An 18977-nucleotide genomic window follows, 5' to 3' on the forward strand; every position below is an offset into this window, starting at 1 on the left:
TCAGTGTTTGTATAGTGTTACAGTTCCTGACCTCCAGTGCCATTTAGTGGCCACATAATTGTGTTCCATACTTTGTTTTCACTGCCTTTTGTTAATAAAAGATGATGTTGCTGCTAACATGACCCTCTTTAGTCTTTACATGTTTATTTGTACATTGTATGTTTGCTCGTACATATGTGTGCTCATACAAACGTTTACAAGACAGTAGGCTTAAGCCTATGTTGGTTTGATGTCGTGCCAAGTGGAGTGGGCTACAGTGGGGGCGATCAATTCCTGTTTAGGGCCCCCAAAAGGCTAGAAACGACCCCGTGTATACAGTATCAGGTCAGGTGTGCTTGAGCTGTGGCCTCCTTTTTCTGTGCAGCTACTCGATCAGCGCTGGATCTTTAAGAGCACAAGTCGGATGTATTCTGTAAAGCAATGTGCTGTCTGTAGCCGGTCGCTGACGTTGTGTGTGGGCGGAGTACCGGTTTGCAGAGTGTGCTTCAGCGCTGGGAGCTGTCCATACATACAGGCACTTGTGTGTCTGTTACGTTTTAGTATTCATTAAATTAGTATTAAACTTTCCAGAACGTAAAACTGATCATTTAACCGGACGCAAAATAACCACACCCAGAGACCGATTTCAGTACCAATCATTGGCAATTGACAACAATCTAGTCTTCACCTTGGATTCAGAAATACCATCCTGCTTTAGCTGAGGTGTGCTTTCGTTCGAAGATTTTTTTTTTTTTTCTGGCAGTACGGTAAAGGAAATAAAACAACTGCTCCTTTGCAAAATGTTATCTCGGTTGCAGAAATGAAGAGCGCGTAGACCACCATGACAAGTACTGGTAAGTTAATGTAACATTAAACTAGGGCTATTTCAATGTAGTTTATCATTAGCAGAAGCGATTTGTTTTAGCACTGGGGGTGTTTATAAAGTGTATACGTTTCACATTTATTTTCTTCATGCATCTGTGTAATCTAGATTTGCAAACTGGTGGTGGTGTGCAAATATCCCTGACTCCACATCATTCTTTCATTGGGTTTCCTTCCAGACAGTCAAGCAAACATTTACTTTGCATAAGAATCTGCAACTATTTAACATGTAAAATGGACATTACCTGAGGTGCGGTTTCAGAATACAGTATGTTGCATTTATTAGATTTTTTTGGTGCTTGGTGGATCATCTATTTGAAGATAATGTAATTCAATTGTTGCAGCCAGTTACGTGACAGATTTCAGCACTTCCCTTGTCAACCTCAATCAAGGTCCATTACGTATTGCGCTGATAAAACGTGCATTGATTGAGGATAAACCTGTCAATCTTACAAATTCAGCATTCCTCACAAATTGCATCAAAGTTGTGTTTGCAGTTTTTCCCTTTTTCAAACCATGACCCTTTTTGGTTAGTAAGTGGGCTTTTCTGCACATCTCTGTTGAAAATAAAGCAGAATAAAGTACATTGCATGTAAGAGATTAGTTAATTGTCACACTAGCGGATCCTGTGCCATGTGGTCTGTGGTGCAGAGCAGAACATGCTAAAGAGGGTGGGGTTGCACAGACAACAGAGTTCGAACCATTTAACAGATTTCTGTTTCCAGAAATACAACACGATTACCGGACTTTAATGTGATTGAGCAGCTTTTACAAGTGAAAGAAATTGTGAGAGGTATAGTTCATAGCCAAGTCTCAACGTCATTTTTAGACGTGTATTTACAAAGTGAAACTTTACATATTTGTGTGTTTTGTCGGCTTTAATTGAAGGCATTAATACTCGTGCTGTTAATGTACACCCCACAAGTGAACTGAGCAATGTTTTTTTTTTTTTTTATCATCAGTCACCATTCATATATATATGAATGAATAAATACGTAATACGTTTACAAACAAGACCAGATTCCAAGAGATGCAGATCTCATGTCTGCTATTTTTCATCAGGTTTTTTTGTTCTGCGTTTTGATGTATTCGCGGTTTGTACTCGTTCTTAAACTATGGGGAGCATGCAGAACAGCAGTAAACTGGGAATATGTTAAAACGTCACAATCTCAAATAGAAAATAGCAGAGAATTGACATGTTAAATAAACACACAACTAGGAATAATCAACATAATAGAGGTAAGTAACCTCACCCTGGTTTTATGAGTGTGGTCAGTATTTTACCATGCATTCTTATGTTTATACTAGGGCTGTCAAGTGATTGAAAACATTAATCTTGAGAATTTTTTAAATCTCCGTTAATAAGAACATAAGAACATAAGAAAGTTTACAAACGAGAGGGGGCCATTCAGCCCATCTTGCTCGTTTGGTTATTAGTAGCTTATTGATCCCAGAATCTCATCAAGCAGCTTCTTGAAGGATCCCAGGGTGCCAGCTTCAACAACATTACTGGGGAGTTGGTTCCAGACCCTCACAATTCTCTGTAATCTTGGTTTTAATCCTATATTTAATTGATACAATTACTGGATCCATCTCAGTCTTATTGGTGATGTTATTATTATTATTATTATTATTATTATTATTATTATTATTATTATTATTATTATTATTATCTAAAAAAAACAACCCAGCATATATTGTCAGTAGCCCTATGAATGCCTCTGTACAGATAGCCAGGTAGGTCTTCTATAGAATTCATGCAAAGTAAGCACCATCGCTTTAGTATTTCTGTTTTGCTGGGGGCCTTAACATTGAACAATTGTCCAATTGTCAAATTCTTGAGTGCCTTTTAAGTGTATGTTCCTTCTAAAGTATTATTATTATTATTATTATTATTTTATTATTTATTTCTTAGCAGACACCCTTACCCAGGGCGACTTACAGTTGTATACAAAAAAAATACATAATACAAAGTAGAAGAGATATCACTTTGAGATTGCTTAGGTGTGCTTATAATTTAACTGACTTTCTGTATGCAGCTGTGCTACTATCTACCTACTTTACTGTCTGATTTAATGACCCCACAAAAAGGCTTCAGGATGAAAGTTTATAAAATGGCCCCATCTTTTGAAGGGCTGAAGCCCCTTGTGGGGCACGAGTTAACAAACTGACCTTTGGTGGGCTTGTAGATGAGGATTTGAAGGACTTGTGGTAGAATAATTGACTTGGTAAGCAATTTGAAAGTTATCTCTTCTACTTCAGAAGAAGACCTCCCTGGCTATCTGTACAGAAGCATTCATAGGGCTACTGACATTCGAAATATCATTTTTATATCCTCAAAATCACTCCAAAATGAGACACGTTTCAAGTATGACTACCCCTGTGTGGAAAGCAGCCTCCATAGGCCCAGTCACTGGCATGAATATGGAGAGCTGGTATTAAGAAACTGCATTATCTGCCTTTAACATACTGCTGTGGATGTTGGAGTAGTTTTATGAATAAACTGTATTTGTATGTTAAGCTTGCATTGTATCCCTGTAACACCTGTAAGTCGCCTTGGATAAAGACATCTGCCAAATAAATCATTAAATAATAATTAAAAATAATGACACTCAAAATTATTATTCAAGTACATTGATAATTATTGATTACCTAAAAAAGGTAATACCAGTAGCACTTGATTCAATGCTGTGTCTACCATCAGGAAACAGATTAGGTATGGTTACACACGAGTCACACGTTCAGGTGGTGGCTCCACCCCCTTCTTACTCTATTGACTTGTATTACTTTGTTTATTGCTTGCCTTTCCTGAGAAGATTTTCCGTTGTTTTATGTGCGGCAGCCTGCTATCCATGGCAGCATAACGACAAAAGGCTTGGTAATAGCCCTGTTGTTTTACCAGCGTTGGAGTACTCAAAACTTGTAGTGTCACATATGATTCCCACCCCTGCTTGCGGCACTACTTTTTCTAACTCCCAATGGCTGTTACAAAAGACTGTAGAAAAGCAGTACCAGTGTGCTTGTGTAACCTTTATGTATTTTGTTATGCAATTGATCCTCCATTCTATTTAACATCTGCTGTTTTTGTAGAGTAAACAAGGGTGTGTATTCGGGAATCTTGTGTTTACTTATCTCATTGTTGATAAATGCTGAGGTACCATGGTCTAGCAATCTGTTGGCTTACCAAATTCCTTTTATACAGCTATGGCCAAAGGTTTTGCATTACCGTGAATTTTAGGATTGAGATATAATAAAAAATAAACTATATGAAGATGAACATGTTATCAAAGAAACAAAATTAAACAAAAAAATATCGCAAAAGTCTACCGGAAGCCATAATAGTAATACAGTATTTTATGTTAGATTTTGAAATGTCACATTTTTTCAATTTGTCAGTTTTTCATTAAGTATGTGGGAAACTACAAAGCGGTATGTAATTCAATATGTAACATAACATTATTCAGCCAGTTTCATGAAGCTAAATGAGCTAATTCTATAGGGTGCTGCAAAACTTTTGCCCACAGCTATAGGGCTGTGTTGAATATGAAAGCTCATTGTTGTGGTCCAGGGTGGGGAATGCAATTTGAGTTACTGATCTTCTCTTAAAAAGAACAATATGGTTCTCTTACAAATCATGGGGTTAATAAAGATTTCGAGGTCAAGCCATTACAAACCGTGCTTGGTACAAACTTCTTTTGGCCAAATAGCCATGAAGCCGAATACAGCATGGTATGACAAGCAAGGCAGATTTCCATAACGCTTCCATAAGTCCATAAAGCTGCACTGTATATTGGGCAAATACATTAATTTTTTTCCATAAAATATTCATTCTTTAAAATAAAGGAGCTTCAAATAAATGTCATTTGAATTGCCTTTTCTTTACATTTCCCTTACAGTTGTATGAGTGGTTCTGGTTTCCGTTGCTCCAATATGGAAAGCTTTTTCTCTAAATCTGCTTTTACTTGGCTTTGAGTTTGTTTAGAGAATCTGAATTGCATTCAAATCATTTGACAATGTGACCTCCTTACCTACACCCTACATTTTATATTTATAGTAGAGCCTAAATTAAATCAAAGTGTATGGCACCATAGCAATACAGGCCTAAGTGTGCTGGAGAAAAAAAAAACATAATTTGATAACATGAGTATACAGAAGTTCAGAATTCGTACTCTTAACTTCCTTTTGGGAAGCCCTTCTTTGCTTACTATTTAACTCAGCATGAACGTATTTTAGATCAGTGTGAAAGGTTCTGAGAATCAGCTGCTGCCCCTAATGACTGAGATTATTAGAAGCTAGTCGTTAAACCCATTTACCACTAGGTCGATCCTGGATCACAGTATGATGTAATTAACCCCAGGAAGGAAACATTCACAAGAGGAAGTACTTAAAAAAGTTTAAAGATGTCCTACAGAGCTACCTAATGAGCTTCAACTGCGACATCTTTAAAGAATAATTTCAGTAGCTCTTTGTTTTAAATCATTTTTATGCATTGCATCTCCATAATGGGAGGTTACTGATTTAAGGAAGGAGGTCTTAAAGTGATCTAATCTGCCATTTGTCAGTTGATCTTCAGCAGTGTTGGTGAGTCCCTTTAGTGAAAGGGGCTGCTATGAGAGAAACCGCTTAACTGTGGCTTCCATGTGCAACTGCTGGTACGCAGGGTACAGGTGTAGGAGTGATGCGGTGTGCAAGGAAGAGACAGACAGTGATAATCCAATCAGAAAAAGATTTAACTTGTAATCCAGGTCTGGTGACCGTAAACAATAATCCCAGGCAATACACAGCAATGTGTATTGCACTGTTCTATAAAACAGGTTTGCAGTCCCAAATAATAAACAGTTAGTACATCCATGTGTCAGGGTGTCTGTCACTTGCTTGGGTATGCCTATGAGTGATTGGAGAGACACGCAGGATTGGTATGTTTGTCACGCAGGATTTATTAACACACAAGAAAACAAAAAGTAAACCAACAGGTCATGTGATGTACAGAGGACATGTACAGCAAGCTGTACAAAGGCAAAATTAAACACAGTACAAAAACTACAAATAAAAGTGCCGTAAAAATGGCTAGCGCTACTCCCCTAAACAGGAGGTCCCGCTGGAATACACTTCTCTCTATACTGCAGGCTTTTGTTGCCTGAAACTAAGCTCCGTTCCTACCCTGCCCCCTGTATACACACGACTGCCGGCGGTTGCAGTTTCTTCTTGCGTGAATGCTGGAACCCTGACCCTAGTTAACCCATGCAGTCGTCAGCAGTCTCCAGTTCTCCAGTCTCCAGCGGGCTTCCAGACCTCCGTAGCGCAGAATCTCATGGCCTTGCAGCAGCCTCGACCATTCTCGGCCGAATGTTCTTAAGGAAGCGGACACTCAGTTGGGACACGCCCACCTACTGGTTAGGGATTCCTACCGCAATCCACAACATACAAACACGGTCACCAGTCCTGGGTGAGTGCTGTAGTGCCCGTGGTGCAAATACAATATATCGTGCTACAGCTGCAGTGATGTCCGGGTTGGTGCTGGCCTCTGGCGACAGCTCCGGAATGTGTTAGCCGTCTACTAATAGCAAACAAGTAACAATTGGAGACAAACAAACAAAACACTCACGATACGTTTCAAAAATACTGGTCCTTCCGAGTCGTTTGTTAACCATAAACAAAGGAGCAGATCATGTCACTCCGCCCCTTATTTGTACCGTCACTCATGACCCCTTGGTAAATGATTGCAACCGCTCCTCCACATTGCTTCCCTTCGATGATTTTGTGTACTGGAATTCCGCCACCTATCTAGATGATGACTTCCTTTTAAACCAGGGAATTAATTGTCAGGCCATCCAGTCCAGGGTACTCTGTTCCCTATACTTAGAGGCCTCACAGGTCACGAGGGAGATCTACCACCAAGAATCACTCTGTTTCTGTCGCACTTCCTCTCAAGTGTAATGGCTCTGTTTAAAACCACCATGGAAATTAAAAATGCAATCCCACTACTTGCCCCAATGGATCCATCTAATAATAATAATTAAACAAAATCTCATATTGATTGACTTGTTGAAAAGTACCATATCTGTGACAGAGTTCACCAGGCCTTAACTTAATTAACAGCATGCTTGTTAAGTGACAGTAAAGGTTCTTGAAATTCCTGTTCGCGTATCGTATATTTTCCAGTGTTGGTGGTTTTCAACATGACTGCATAAATATCAGGGAAAGAAGTACAGTAGCATGTGAAGAATCAGTAGTCCCAGGAACAAAAGTACTCCTCACATCTTTTGACAAGTCCTTAAGCAATCACACTTAAAAGCATAGCTAAATGCAAATGAAGGCAGCTAGTTCTCCCTGCAGCTCAGCTCTTGTAAAGTTAGTGTTTAGTATTCTCTTGAATAAAGTAAATGGCCGGGGGCAACCAAATGGCTGGTGCTTTGAACTCCTAATTTATAGATATGTTTTAAAACCCCCAGGGTGTTTTTATGAAAGTCAGTACTGTGAGCAAGGTGTATCCAGGATCTTTTCTGTGTACACGGATGAAAGAATAACTGGGATAGTTTTATTTTTACCCCCATGTAATGGTGTTTTCATGTGGACTGAAGCAAACCACGCAATTAAAATGATGGATTAGCGCTTAATTTGAGCCACTACTTTTGGAGTCTTCAAAATCCAACTAAGGTGAATGGCTCTGTGCTTTGGCAGACAGAGCACTTTTCAACAATGAGTGCTGCTGTGAGTGGTATAACACGATGAAGGTAAAGTTATAATACTGCCCAACACATGTGATTGGGGAATAATTTCTGCAAAGTGTCCTTGACATCTAGTGGCAACGTGTTGCAAGAAGTGTTTAGTTTGTTTGTATTTTGTATACCTTCAAAGTGGATCTCTCTTTGGATCATAGTCTACTACAATGGTCATGTTCATTCTACCATGAAAAGGGTTTCCCTCAAATTGTGAGTCAGTAAATAAGATTCATATGAAACAATTTAGATTAAGTCTAGATATGGTCACAAATTCCTTTTTCAAGCCAATCAGATTGATAGAATTTCCCATGCAATTTCATTGTAAAATTTTATCAGTTGTTACAGTTGTTTTGTCTAGGTTTGGTGATGCGAGGAACGTATGTTAACTGCTTGTGGATTAAGAACATAAGCCTCCTATGTCCGTCCGTCAGCCTTTGTATTCACTTATTACTGGCTAATTATGGAGGGAGTAATCACCACTATAAAATGTGTGTTAATGGAAAGACAAATGTTCTTGTTATAAACCATTAGAGGACTCATCTGCCAGCTACAGGGCAACATATGTGTGATTTAATTAAAAAAGAAAATTGAAAGAGGAGCTAAATGTTTCAGGCCTGTCGTCAAACATTTTATACAAAAGACAATATGAATAAATAATAATAAAAAAAAAAAAAACATATCAACTTTCACAAAGGTATCTTCAAATAGCAACTTAAAGCTTGTGGTCACTATTTACAGTAAGCATCCCTTTAATGGGATCTTTGTTTTTGTAATTTAAGAGATTATACAGTGGGACAGATTGTATACACTTGAGAGGAAGCTGTGTGATCATTCCCTCGTGTAGAACTGTGTGGCTGGCAACTGGCCAAGACCTAACAATTCAATTCTTTAGAGTTCTATTCCATTGATTTAATACATTTGAAATACATTTCAGTAACAGTGTGCACCCCCCTTTACTGTAAGTATGACCAAGTGCTAGGGGTAGATTATCCTCATAATGCTGTGTCCAGTTCCCTGAAATCCATTGTATTTTCACAAAGCTCACGTTGTTATGCGCAAATGATATCTGTGTCTGAAATTATATTGTATATAATCATAAAGGCGAGCCTCAAAGACATTAAGACATTTTAATCGGCTTCGCTTTGCTTGTCCTCGTGCCCAAACTGATGATATCTCTTATAAGAGACACACTTGACACAGCATATTCATTTATAGAATATCGATGATGAACAATAATATCTTCTTTTAATAAGATATCCAGTAAATCACCAGAAACCTAGTCATTTTTTAAAAATTATTTTATTTATTTATTTTAATTTTTTTTATAGCTGGATTTAAATATTATTGATACCAACCACTTCCATTCTAGTTTTTCACAAAAGCAGAGTCCAGCATCCAGCATTGACTTGATAAGCTAAATAATGATTCTTTTTTTGTTAATCAGTCCTAATAGGCTTTTACTCATTAGCAAGCTTCCGGTGTACAATACAAGGATAATGGCTGCTTGGTTGGCAGCAGTGGTTGATAAATTGATTGCTAGTATTTAAACATTCATTATTAATCAGACTCATTAAACTAAATGTAATTTTTAATAGTTAATTTTAAATAATGTAAAGAAACAGCGTGGGTGCTTTGTCGGAGATGCTGTAATATAAAAGGTAATTTTTTTATGAAGCGTACGTCAGTCTTTATTCAACCCCTGCTATGGATGCACAGTACAATGTAGTGGAGGCGCCTGTTTGTATGTCTTATGACACACTTTAACATATTAAGGATATCCAGAGATCCACTTAGGCCCTGTCCACACTATGCCTTATACCATATTAGTTGCCTTTAAAACGACTTAAAAGTGCTAAATATGGTTTGCATCTACACTACGCAGCGTTTAATACTGTACTCGAGAACTTGTGGAACATTTGTATTCATTAGCAGCTAGAACTAGTGTTACATAAAACATTTTTTTTTTTTTTTAAACACAGCCGTTTTCTAATAGCAATAGAACCGTCATAGAGGGCTTTACCGTCTGGCGAGGCCCTGCACGAGAAGGCGAGGCCCTTCACGAGAAGGCGAGGCCCTGCACGAGAAGGCAAGGCCCTGCACGAGAAGGGCCTCACCAGGCGGTAAAGCCTATGAGGGTTCTATTGCTTAGAGCTGTTGAAAATGAAGGATTTTCATGGGAGCGTGTGATAGAATACAATTGAAGCATCAATTTAAATAACACCAAAAATCATCCAATGTCAGCTGTATAAACTGGTGATGCAGATGTATTTAAATTGGCCACTTAGATGATTAAAATCACATTTACTGGTATATAAATAGGCTTGCTACTATTTGATTTTAGTTTTTTTGCTAAATCGACGATTAATATCGACGTTTATTTTAGAATGGATTTACCAGGGTTTATTCGATCTTTATTTTTCAATTCCAGTAGAGAATCAGTGAAATCGACCTTTATGCTTTAAAAAAAAAACAAACAAAAAAACTTTTTATGCCATTGTAAAACATCTAATTTAGCGAAACCCCTTTATCATATTCAACATGCAACAAAACCATGGTTACCAACATTCTAATTGAAATAATGTTTGGTCACAGCAGAGCGATGCCTTGTAAAGATAACAATCCTACACAAATTAAAAAATGTAACGATTTTTATAGCATACGTTTACAAGTAAAAATAATATACACAGAATAAAACATTAGATAGTTGAACAGAACTAACTTGCACTTACTATTCGGAGTCTGAGCTCCCCTCTCCTGCTTCAGCACAGCCGGACTCAGAGTCACTGGAAGGCAAGGCAGACGGGCCCGCTTCGTCCTGACGCAGAGACTTCAGCCGTCGGTCAGGGTATTGTGCACAATATTCATTAAGTGTACAGCGCCGCATTTTCAAATCAAACTAGTAACTGTCACCGTATACCTTTAGCAAAAGCTTACCTACACCTTAACCCGCTAATTTCAAAGTAGGCGCTTTGAATGACAGGCGCTGTAGCTGGCAAATGAAAGTGCACGGTCAGTGCAAGTCTTGGTGATTGACAGTCATTTAAATGAATAAGAGCATTGTAGAGCTGTTCAGTTAACAAGATCTGTCAGAACAGGATGAAATGGATGACAGATGAAACTACAGTAGCCTACTGGGGGACCACTGAGATGACTGACGGCGACCCCCAGGCATTCAGAGCGGAACGGAGACGGGACAGACAGCAAGTTTTCAAACTACACAAACTAGAGAGGATTTCTAAATTATTATTTTTGGTAAGAAAATAAAAAATAACAAATGGTTTTACCGACGTTTATATGTAAATTTATTTCAGTCGAACTCATATTTTTTGGGCATTCAACATTTAACAAGCTTTACTGATTTAAAATCGAAAAGTAGAAGGGTAAAAAGCAAGCAAACGCGTCTGTTCAGGACAGGGTTTCTCCTTTTTTTAAAAAATTGCGCCTCCTTACAAAGCATCAATCACCTGAGATTGCAGGTTTTTTGTTCTGTTTATTTATTTTTTGCTGAATTGTTAGGAAGCTCAAGTTGTCTCGAATATTTCAACAGGTAAAATTTATTCTGTAAGGATTGATTTTGCATTAAACTGTATTGACTGAAAGATCTTGTCTTGGCTAAGGGCATGTTATTCGACTAAAGTGCACCAAGGATGGTGCCTCTGGGATTAGCCAGGCCTGCAGAGCAGCATGGAAATTAAGGGTCCAATATTTGCATTAGGATCTGGTGCAGTGAGACCTATGGTCTAAAATATTAAACTGGTTAATGCCTCAAAGTGCTTTACATGGCTAAAACAGAAAATACAAGCAGGAAATACAAGAATCACAGTAAATGAAACTACATGAGCAGGAGAGTAAATGCATAAATAAATAGATCAAACATAAGTAAATAAAAACAAGAGCAATAAAAAAATAAGAATGCAATGAAATTCAATGCATACATAAGTAGATAAAACATATAAATAAAAACAAGATCAGTGAAACAATAAAACCAGAGATGATAAAAGAAAACAATCATTTTAAGATAAAGATAGATTATAAAAATGTGTCTTCAGTCTTATTTTAAAAGCTGTAGCCATTGGTGCTTCCCTTACAGAAATGGGCAAATCGTTCCATAATTTAGGGGCCCTGTAACTGAAAGCTCTGCCACCAAAACTAGTTTTTAAAATTTTGGAAATAGTGAGCAGCCCACTGTCCTGGGATTGGAGAGACCGCCTATATGGAATTAGAAGATCATTCAGGTAAGAGGGAGCCAGATCATGTAAAGCTTTGTAGGTTATGAGCAGAAACTTAAAATCAGCCCAAAACTGAACTGGAAACCAATGCCGGTGTAATATGGTCATACTTTATTGTTTTAGTTAAAATCCAGGCAGCAGCATTTTGTACAAGTTGCAAACAGGATAAAACTTGACTTGGAATGCCGAGAATAGACATTTACAATAATCCATTCTAGATGTTACAAAGGCATGCATCAGTCTGCGTCATGTAGTGAAAGAGAACGTCTTATTTTGGAAATATTTCTAAGTTGAAAGAAAGACACTTTAGTTACTCTCCTAATATGAGGTTCGAAAGAATGTTTCTCATTTCAGCCTTCAGTGCATTCATAATTTAGTTTGCACAGTGACGTGGCTGGTTTGATTTTAATTAATCTATTAACGTGTCTTTTTAACCTTTTATATATGAACTCAATCAGCTGCCTTTTTGAGAATGTCTGTCTTGACAAGCGTTTACCGTGAGTAATTATTTATAGCCTATCGGACAAAAATGCATAGTTTGATTGATCCATCAAGCTGTTTCTCCTGCCAGTCTTGACTTAACAGACCTCTTTATGAATGCTTAGTACAGCGAATTGAATATATAAATAACAAATATAACATCCCTTTTGATGTTCAGTGAATACAAACCTACTGCTTTATACGATCAAAATGATACAAACATGATCGCATTATATTTTCACTTGTTTGTACCAATGCAGTGAATGTTCTTCTTTTCCATTTAGCAGCACTGCAAAACATTACTTTCACTGTGATAACTGAATGATTATGGGATAAGCGTCTGCTTTATAATCAAACCACAATGTTCTGCACCAAACAAAAGGTTTTTGAGTTCCAAACAAGGATCAATAGGATTATCTTGAAACCTACGTTTACCATTGAAACACCCTAGAGATTTAAAGAGAAATGGTTATGGGGGGAAAGCTGTGTACAAGATTGAAATGATTTATGAAAATATCATAACTTTATTTACACAGACATTCCTTTTGTAATCAAGACACACTAGTTTCCATTCAAATTTTGTAGCTAGTCTCAATATGGATCCATGTGATTGTGTTCAAAGAACCCTCAGGATGGACCTTTTGAAATTAGGTATTACTGGGTCAAAATTGTGATGGGCAATATTTTGAACGATTACAGCAACAGTCCAACTATAATATGTTGCATGTTTCCATATCACGGCTGGTGATATCTACCCAGCTAGGTCATGTAAATTAACCTGGAATGAGCCTTATTATTTATCTAGTGAGCCTGTAAGATGCAGAACTGTATTGACAAGAAAAACCTGCAGTGTTATCACAAATTATCAGCTGGCCTTTAATACTGTAGCAGCAGTGCATATGCCTAAAACCTTTTAAATGACAGAAACAGAAACAAACATGCATGTCTAAAAGTGATGGTTTGCTAGGCTGTCTGAAACAGCAGGGTGACTGCTCATGCGTGGACGCTGCTTGAGTTCTGTCCCAGATAGGAGAAGCTATTTTGAGTGTTTACTGGACAGTACTGTAGCTTATGAGATCCAACTCCAGTTGCAGATTTGGGGAAGAATTCTTCAGCAGCATCCAATGGTAATATGAGGTGTTTTTTTATACTTTTGTGAGTGAATTTACATGCCTTTTGTTTACTGTACTAACCAATTTACTGTGTTACTGTGCCCAGTTTATGGTGTTATAAGTATTCATTAGATAGGTGTCCAAAATAAAAGCTTTTATTTACTGTCACTGTAATAGAGTTCTCTCCAGGGTGACGACCAAAGTGGGCAGTGAATTATTGCAGAAAGAACCAGAGTGGGGATTGGATTTGGAGACAACAGAGTAGATGGGTTTAATAGAGTGTGTGTGTGTGTGTGTGTGTGTGTGTGCGTGTGTGCGTTAAACAGTTTATCCCCACGCAGAATACATTACTCAATATAGTTACAATTTACGGTTTTTAAAAGTTATTCTCAAGTGGTTGTCGTGCACAAAAGTAACACCCAACAACATGTCTTGACTCTTAATGCTGATACTTTGACTAAATTACTCTTGCACAGCCCCCTACGGTAGACCCAAGATGGGGGATCAGATGTTGCAAGGCTGTGTGTGGGCATTGAAATCGGATTTGGACATGCAAGGTTCTGTTTTGGAAGAATGATGTGTAGTCTTGCATAGCTGTTGTGTGCTACCAGAGCAGTGCTGAATGGTCATTCTTGCAAATTGTAGGAACCTGAGTCGTTACCTGATGGAAAACAGACTAAGAATGTTTTTCATGTTACAGTACATGAGCAACCAAGTACTGTACAACGCAGAATTTGGTCCATAAGCCATATTAAAGATTGCTTTCTCCATACGTTGTCTGAACATGTGACATTATAACATGTATGCTGCACTACAGCCTTGTGTGAGGAAGTGATTTTCAAATGATTATACAGTAAACTGTATTTCTGCATGCAGCTGAACTATTCTAATCTTATTTTATTTAGTTTAACATGGATTAATGTATGTGTGTGGATTATATTAAGTATAATAACTAATGTGTAGTTTTCTTTATCAATCCATCTTCATTGTTGTAGAACTGTAAGCCTGAGGCTGTGCACTGTTTTGAGACATAAAGAGCTAATGACAGTTATGGAAATGAGCTGCAGTAAAACCAGTAAAACCCCCCCAGTGGAAATGTAAGGCACAGTGTTTTAATAGCTGCTGCACTGTACTTCCATCAGGTTTTCCAGTCTTTCCATTGTAACAGATCTCCTCCTAGCAGCTGAGTTAATAATACTGATACCAGCGTAAGACACACACTTACAGTATTTCTCGCCTATAGAATCTGATCTTTAGTGGAATGGTAAGACGTTTGTCTTAGGACTGTATGGTTTGCCGTTCGTGTCCAGTCTATGCCTTTCCATACAATTCAATGTACTGAAATGCCAATTCATTACACCCTATAGCAACGTGTTACACTTTCCTATGACAGTTATTTATCATGATATCATGAAAAATACAGATGACACATACATTCAATTCGATGGAGGTTTTTTTTTTCTATGGAGTTTTGTGACTAAGTCCCTGGTGCAATAAAAGATATTACTAGCTAACATATTTAATCTCTTTCCTCCAATCCAATCAATTCATTTGAATGAGGGGAAACGTTTCTGCAAACGTGGCTGGGTTTATCACTTCTGTGCCCAGGTCAGCTTCCCCCTTTTGTCTATAACAGGTATAACTCATACAGTGTACTTTGTGTGTGTGTGTGTGTGTGTGTGTGTGTGTGTGTAATTATAATATTATATATATATATATATATATATATATATATAAATAATATATATATATATATATATATAAAAATAAAAATTCCAGACAGGAATATTGGATTGGATAGGCGACACAATCGAAGCCAAGGTCACTCAACAAATCCTCCATTTGCTGCTGTAATACCTTCCAAGTTTCTGGTCAGTACAACAATGACCAATACACCAGGCATCAATCTGATAGACAGCTCTTTGGGTTTCTCCCTGGAAACCCGGGTTTTCTCTAACCCTTTACTGTATTGCTTGTGTTTTAGCAACTGACTGCTTATTGGAATGAATACATGAAAGTATCTTTAAATTTAACTTGTTTATTAATGTTATAAAAAGGCAGAAAGAAGACAATCTTAAAGGCTGCAAAAGTTTAAATATTAAAATTGGAAATTAAATACAAAATCCTAAACGGCACAGAATTTTAGTAAACTTTTAACCGAAAATGTATTGTTTCAAAAAAGTTTGAGTTATAGTATCTGTAATCAAATATGATATGGGAAATCAATGTAAAGATAGAATTAAAACAAATATAAAGATGATTATAAATACTAATTATAAATACTAAAGCAACATGTTTAGCATATTAAACGTATATTTACAGCCTTCATCTTTTTTGGTTTTTCTTGAATGTTGTCTTAAGCCAGAGATACACGAGCAATGTTTGAAGCATTTTTTTTTCTTGGCAACTCAAATTAACAATACAAATTGGCCGTGTGTCACTAATTGACAACTTGAGTTGTCAACAGACTTTCAGTTAGCAATCAAGTTGCTAGAATAAACCACTGCTCTATTTTCAGCAATTGAGTTGACAATTTTTCTATGTGCCTGTGCTTTTTCTAATCACCTGGTTTCAGTCTCAATTTTGCTAAATAGGAAGTATGGCTACAGACAAGTGGACACATGAGGAAACTTTGCAGTGTATCTATTTTTTATGATCGAAAATGCTTACGGGAATGTTAGATGTGCTGAATATAAAAAAAAGATGAATATAAGGAATTAGCAGATATTTTTGGTAAAGACAAACTTTCCAAAAAAGGGTAGAGTTATTGTTGGATGCTCAGCAGCAGAAACCCACTGCCTTGTATTTGTATTTGGTCTTGTGATCAATCAAGTCAAAAAATCTTCAAATGTTGACGTGCATAAAAATGGACTGAATCCTAATTAAATTTAATAAATCCTCCAAACGCAGTTTCTGCATCACAGCATGATATCCTCAATGCCTGTTTCTGGAGCAAAGCCACTCTCTGGTCCCAATTGTTTTTCAAAATTATTCCAATTACTAAATTACTATTTATTGCAAACAGATGGCATCTTAAAGATTTCTTTAAAATACATTTTAATAAAAAATGTCTGCTAGAATTAACAATACAAATTGCTTGTGTATCTGGCCCTGCAGGCCAATTTACAGTAGACCTAAGTCCCTTTCACACACAAATGGTGCTAGTGAGACATCTGAGATGTTTAAAAAATATTTAAAATACCCATTCAAACAGCATGAAATTGCCCAATCTATGCTGGTATAATACCATCGTAACCCTTTCTCCACAGCCAAAGGGATCATGTGAGTACAAGTTTCAAATCTGCCAGTCAACAGATCGTTTTAATGGCAACGGCGATTCACCCATAAATTACAGCATCATGCACCGTCCCTTCTATTTGTGAATTCACCTCCTTGTCCGTCCATCCTTAAGTTATTCCAGACTTCAATTACTACCTTGTTCTTGATCAGCCATTGTATTTGAAAACAATGAAAGCGTGTAACGTAGTACTAGAGGTGCAAAGCAATTACATCCCAAAAGTAGACAAATCAGAATCTACGCGGGCTGTTGACTTTCAATCCACACCCAAAAGTAGACAAATCAAAATCTAAAACAAAATGACCAAAATGGTTTAATAGATACATTTAAAAAAAATATTCAGAAAGAGTACTTGGAACTGCAAACGCAAGTCAAAAAGGAAGAGATACAAATGGCAAAACATAGATGAAGAGAAAAAAAAAGCAAATATATTAAGCGATTACTTTTCTCAAGTGTTTACAACAAAGGATACCGACAACATGCCCCACATGTCCACCTGTTCCTATCCAGTTTTACGTAACTTTAGCATAACAGAGACATAAGTGTTAAAGGGACTAGGAGCTCTTAAAATAAACAAATCCCCTGGGCTGGATGAGATCCTCCCAATAGTACTCAAAGAAATGAAAGAAGTTATTTACAAACCACTAACCAAGATCATGCAACAGTCTCTTGAGACGGGTTGTACCGGCAGACTGGAGAATTGCAAACTGATCCACAAAAGGGGAGTGTGGCAAAGTGGTTAATAGTGTGCAGGTGATCAATGAATTATAATTATAATCCAGGTGCAAAGTTTGTTGAATTATATTTTTGTGTTCAATGCCTGACCGCAAAAAATAAATTGTTAGGTATACAGCAGCGTGTATTACTTAATTTGTAATCCCTGTGTTTGTCCCGAAATTATAGACCATTTTTATTATACACCCACACAAAACACATACACAAGTCTGTTAGTGCGTGAATTAGTGCTAGTGGTGCAAATACAATTATTGGTGATACAAGTGCAGTGCTGTTCTGGGTTTGTGCTGGCCTCTGCCGACACCTCCGGAACATGTTAGCTGTCTCGTGATAGCAAACAACAAATAGACTGAACAAGCAAACACTCACAATATGGGTACATGAAACACAGGTCCTTCCAGGTCACTTTTCATAAACCAAAACGTAGGAACAGATAACATTGCCCCCCCCCCCCCCCTATTTATACCGTCACTCATGACCACTTGGTAAACGATTGCAGCTGCTTTTTATGATCTGCAGCTGCCACATCATTTCCCCTCCGGTCAATGAGTTAGTGTACCGAAGCTCCGCCCCTTTTCTCCATGACCGACTTCCTTTTAACCCTCGGAACAAAGTGTCAGGGCAAGTAGTCCAGAGTACTCTGTTCCTGTTACCTTACGCCCTCACAGGTTGGGAGGGAGGGAGATTTACCATAAAGAATCATTCTATGTCACAGGGAGACAAAACCGAGCCAGGTAGCTACAGACCAATAAGCCTGACTTCTATTATATGTAAACTTTAATAAGATGCAAAATGGAAAATTACCTGTATGGTAACAGTATCCTGGGAGACAGTCAGCATGGTTTTAGGAAAGGGAGATCGTGTCTAACTAACCTGCTTGATTTTTTTGAGGATGCAACATCGACAATGGATAATTGCAAAGCATACGACATGGTTTATTTAGACTTCCAGAAAGCATAAAAGATTAATTCTCAAACTGAGTGCAGTAGGGATTCAAGGAAATGCATGCAAATGGATTAGGGAGTGGTTAACATGTAGAAAACAGAATGTACTGATTAGAGGGGAAACCTCAAAATGGAGCGAGGCAACCAGTGGAGTACCACAGGAATCAGTATTAGGTCCACTGCTATTCCTAATCTACATTAATGATTTAGATTCTGGTATAGTAAGCAAACTCGTTAAATCTGCAGACGACACAAAAATAGGAGGAGTGGCAAACACTGTTGAAGCAGCAAAGGTCATTCAAAATGATCTAGACAGCATTCAGAACTGGGCAGGCACATGGCAAATGACATTTAATAGAGAAAAGTGTAAAGTATTGCATGCGGGCAATAAAAATGTGCATTATAAATATCATATGGGAGATAGTGAAATTGAAGAAGGGAACTATGAAAAAGACCTAGGAGTTTATGTCGACTCAGAAATGTCTTCATCTAGACAATGTGGGTAAGCTATAAAAAAGGCCAACAAGATGCTCGGATATATTGTGAGAAGTGTTGAATTTAAATCAAGGGAAGTAATGTTAAAACTTTACAATGCA

At 37.5% G+C, this 18977-nt stretch overlaps 1 protein-coding gene across 1 annotated transcript in view; it reads left to right on the plus strand.

Moving 5' to 3' along the window:
• The first annotated feature begins 406 nt into the window (after positions 1 to 406).
• Positions 407 to 18977, plus strand: part of LOC117408740 (janus kinase and microtubule-interacting protein 1-like) — a 111730-nt gene continuing 93159 nt past the window's right edge. Inside the window, exon 1 of the mRNA XM_059005327.1 lies at positions 407 to 833. Within this exon, the coding sequence (XP_058861310.1) occupies positions 821 to 833 (13 nt within the window). The 5' untranslated portion in view covers positions 407 to 820. The remainder of the gene's footprint in view (positions 834 to 18977) is intronic.

The sequence above is a fragment of the Acipenser ruthenus genome, chromosome 2 (assembly GCF_902713425.1).
Source record: "Acipenser ruthenus chromosome 2, fAciRut3.2 maternal haplotype, whole genome shotgun sequence".
Lineage (NCBI taxonomy): Eukaryota > Metazoa > Chordata > Actinopteri > Acipenseriformes > Acipenseridae > Acipenser > Acipenser ruthenus.